At 71.4% G+C, this 3,486-nt stretch overlaps 1 protein-coding gene across 1 annotated transcript in view; it reads right to left on the reverse strand.

The window, feature by feature from the left end:
* DENND3 (DENN/MADD domain containing 3) overlaps positions 1 to 3,486 on the reverse strand; it is a 57,992-nt gene that overhangs the window by 14,980 nt on the left and 39,526 nt on the right. Inside the window, exons 3-7 of the mRNA XM_012722887.1 lie at positions 2,699 to 2,972; positions 2,066 to 2,181; positions 1,722 to 1,855; positions 724 to 835; positions 1 to 65 (exon numbers count right to left, since the gene is read on the reverse strand). The exon at positions 1 to 65 is cut by the window's left edge and continues 23 nt beyond it. Of these exons, the coding sequence (XP_012578341.1) occupies positions 1 to 65; positions 724 to 835; positions 1,722 to 1,855; positions 2,066 to 2,181; positions 2,699 to 2,972 (701 nt within the window). The remainder of the gene's footprint in view (positions 66 to 723; positions 836 to 1,721; positions 1,856 to 2,065; positions 2,182 to 2,698; positions 2,973 to 3,486) is intronic.

Consider the following 3,486-nt stretch of genomic DNA (forward strand, 5'->3'; position numbering starts at 1 on the left):
ATGAGGGGGCTCTCGGGGTCCGCCCGGGCAGGAAACACGACCTGCAGGGGCTTCATGCTGAGCATCTGTGACAACCAGGCCCGGTCAGCTCAGAGCTGCCGGGCAGTGACCGCGGCCCCGTCTGGGCAGCGACGGCCCCTCCGGAGCCCGAGTAGCGGCGGCCTCGTGGCGCCGGCGCCTGCACTGCTGGCAGCTTACTTTCTGGCCTCCAGTCATCACCGGGTGCAGGGAACCCGCGTGCCAGGTGCAGTTCCCCAGGGAGCTGCAGGAGACTGGGTTGCTCTGCACCCCAAGATGCTCACTTAATGGGGGTCTGACTCGGCAGGCGGCGTCCTCGCACGCGGGCGGCCGACAGGCCTGGAGACGCGGGGGGCCCGGCGACCGGGAAGCGACACGGGGCACGGCGAGTGGCCACGGCGTAAAACTCATAAAACTCTCAGGCGGGAGAAAACCTGGGAACCCAGCCGGCACCCAGCGCCCAGACACGACGGGAGCGGGCCCGCTGCGCCTCCCGCGCCTGGCAGCGCCAGCCCGGGCCGAGACCCCGCGGCCAGGCAACTTCTCGGACTCGGGCTTCCAGGAGCTTCTGACTTACTCCTGGTTCCCGGCCTCAGACACGCTGCGCGGGGCAGCTTGGGGGGCCCGGACAGCGGACCCGAAGTGTCCGACCCACCCTCAGCGCTCACGCCGCCTCCTTAATGGAAAGCAACTCGCGGCCGTTACCAGGTGGAGGGGGCCAGGCGGCGGGCTCGGGATCAAGGCCAGTTTCGCCGCAAAGTCTTTTATGTGATTGTCGACTTCAAAGTCTTTACAGAGCTTCAGCTGAGCCACCAGGCTGGAATGAAACAGCACAGCGTGAAGAGCGGGGGCGCCGCCCCTCCTTCCTGGGGCGGGGGCTGGGGCCGGGCCGGGCCGGTCACGCCCCACCGGGGGGCCGGGTGGGGGGCGCGGCCGGCTCACGGCCATCACGCGGCACGGGGCGGACGGCCCGTTGCACGGAAGAGACGCTGAGGTTGAGTCAGAAAAGCTACTGAAGCTCAAACACCGGAGGTCACCGGGCAGTGGCCGAGGGGGCCAGGTCTGACGTCACACTGGCCGTTTCCGGGGCCCTGGCACACGCAGCGCGTGGGACCCGCGTGCAGCCGGCCCAGCGTGCCAGGCCTCGGCGGGCGTGACTTAGCCGGGTGCACGCCTGGACGCCCGCTGCGCCGCAGAGCAGCCACGTTTGAGACTCTCGAGCACCGTCGGCTGGGACCTCAATTCCCGGGTGCTGACCAGGCCAGGAAGGCGTCCGGCACCGCGCCCGATCGCCGCACCCCGCCCAGGGGCCCGCGAATGAGCGTCCTGGTCACGGCTTCCAGCATCACGGCACAAGTGGCCTCGGGGCGGCGGGTGCTGCGAGGACACCTCCAGACCACGTGGCCGGCAGTGCGGGCGTGCCCTGGGCGCTGACCACCTGCACACGTCCCCTGGCGGCACCAGGAATCTGCCGGCCTCCTCGGCTCCCGCCCAGCGTCAGCGTGCAGGCGCGTCTGTGGGTGACCCTCCCCGGAAGGCCAGATGCCCGGCTCTTGCCGCCTGCGGGGTGTCCTGATACTGGCCTCTTTCAGAGACCCGAGCAGTGTCGACGGGCAGCCCGGGCATGGCGGCCAGGCCCCCATGGTCCCTTCCAAGCACCGGGCTTCCCGGGGCCCCAGCGCCACGGCCAGCGCGCAGCTCACCAGGACAGGCAGTCCTTGAAGGCGCGGTAGTAGGGGAACCGGGAGACCACGCACACGGCGAAGGGCGCGAGGCGGCTGGCGGCCGGGCCCGACGGCTCCCAGAGTGTCCTTCCGTTGTAGAAGCAGTGCTCGTCCTGGGGACGGCCGCCGGTCACCGGCCCTGCAGCCTGGGCGCGCGGCGCCTCGGCCCCAGGACCCAGGCGGACGCCCTCCCAGCACCCGCCCGAGCTCCCGCCCACACGCTGCCACGGCTGCCAGCCGCGTCCGGGGCTGGGGCCCTGCGAGAACGCGGGCACACAGCTGGTCAGAGGTGGCCCTGCCGGGGCCTTCAGGGGGTCACGCACCTGCAGGGGTCGGTGGTACTGGGCAACCACAGCGTAGGTTCTGTTCCCACAGACGTCGGTCAGCACCAGAAAGTGGACACAGTCCTCCTTGGGAGCAGAGGCCGCACACATGCCCCCTGCAGGCAGACAAGAGGGTCGCTCCCTTGAGTCCGGGCATCTCGAAGGCCTGGGCTGTCCAGAAGCCCAGCGGCCGGTGCGCAGGGCCCGCGAACCTCCTGACCACCAGCTGTGGCTCCAATGACGCGTGGGCCATGCTGCTGGCCACCTCTGCCCCCAGCCCCCAGGTGCCCTGTGTCCCTCTGTGTGATGACTTAGTGAGGGCACAGCTGGGCAGCCAGAGAGCTCCTCCAGACCCGGCACCGTGGAGGGAAGCGTGGGCCCGGCAGGCCCCGGGCTGGACCCCAAGACCAGGCGACTGCGTCCAGGTGTGGATGGAACCACGAGACGCGCTCTGTCTGCCTCGGTCTGCGTTTTCTGGGTCGGCTGCTTTGCCGTCCCCAGAGACCCGTGGAGGAGGAAGTCGGGAGCACGAGCCCACTGCAGGAGCCGGCGGGCCTGGGGTGCCCGCAGTGCCGAACCCGCCCGCGGCGCCCGCCCCCGGGAGGCTGTGCCAGTCTGCCCGGCTCGGGGCACCTGGGAAGCAGAGCTGAGGCAGGGCCAGGAGGTCCACGCCGTCGGGGATGCTGACGTCCTCGGGCTCCGGCCCTCGGGGGCCGCCCGGCCGGGCCTGCCCGGCCTCGGCCGGCTGCTCCCTCTTCTTCCTGAAGGAGCGCCTGCGGGTCTGGCTCGGCGCTGCGCACTGGGCGCTGGCCGCGCGGCTGTCCTCCTGGCAGACGAACGGGGGCACGAACACGGACAGGACCTCGGGCTCCAGAGAAGCGCCTCTGCCTCCCTTCCTCGGGGCCGCCTGGAAAAGGCAGGCGCACGGTCACGCGGGCATCCCGCTGCCTGCCACGCCATCCCCCGCAGCCCGCCGGCCCCTCGGAGCCGCCCGGCCCACCGGCTCCAGCCCCCGCTGGGCTAGGGGCAGCCGGTCTCTGTCCCCCGGGCGTCCCGGCGAGGACAGCGGACAGAGGGAGCCGGAGGAACTCAGCCGGGGAAGCCCACCCCGGGCAGTCGGGGGGCCCCCGCACCGGCGGACCGCCAGCGGGCCCCGTACCCCGACCCGGGGAGACACGGGAGGAGCAGGGAGGGGACACGCAGCCTCCCTCAGGCGACCCCACGGTCCAGGGGCCCACGCGAGGGCTCACTTAATTTTGTTAAACTTGAACTTGGCACCGACTTTATACTTAGGCCTCAGTCTCCCCGCTCCCACGTGGCCAGCGCCTACGGCCAGCGCCTGCGGAAGCCCCTGAGCGGCCGTGGGGAGAGGAGGAAGCGGCAAGGTGCTGAGCTGGCTAGAAACAGCGAGGCCGGCGGGG

The sequence above is a fragment of the Condylura cristata genome, unplaced genomic scaffold (genome assembly GCF_000260355.1).
Source record: "Condylura cristata isolate star-nosed mole 26May11 unplaced genomic scaffold, ConCri1.0 scaffold00009, whole genome shotgun sequence".
Lineage (NCBI taxonomy): Eukaryota > Metazoa > Chordata > Mammalia > Eulipotyphla > Talpidae > Condylura > Condylura cristata.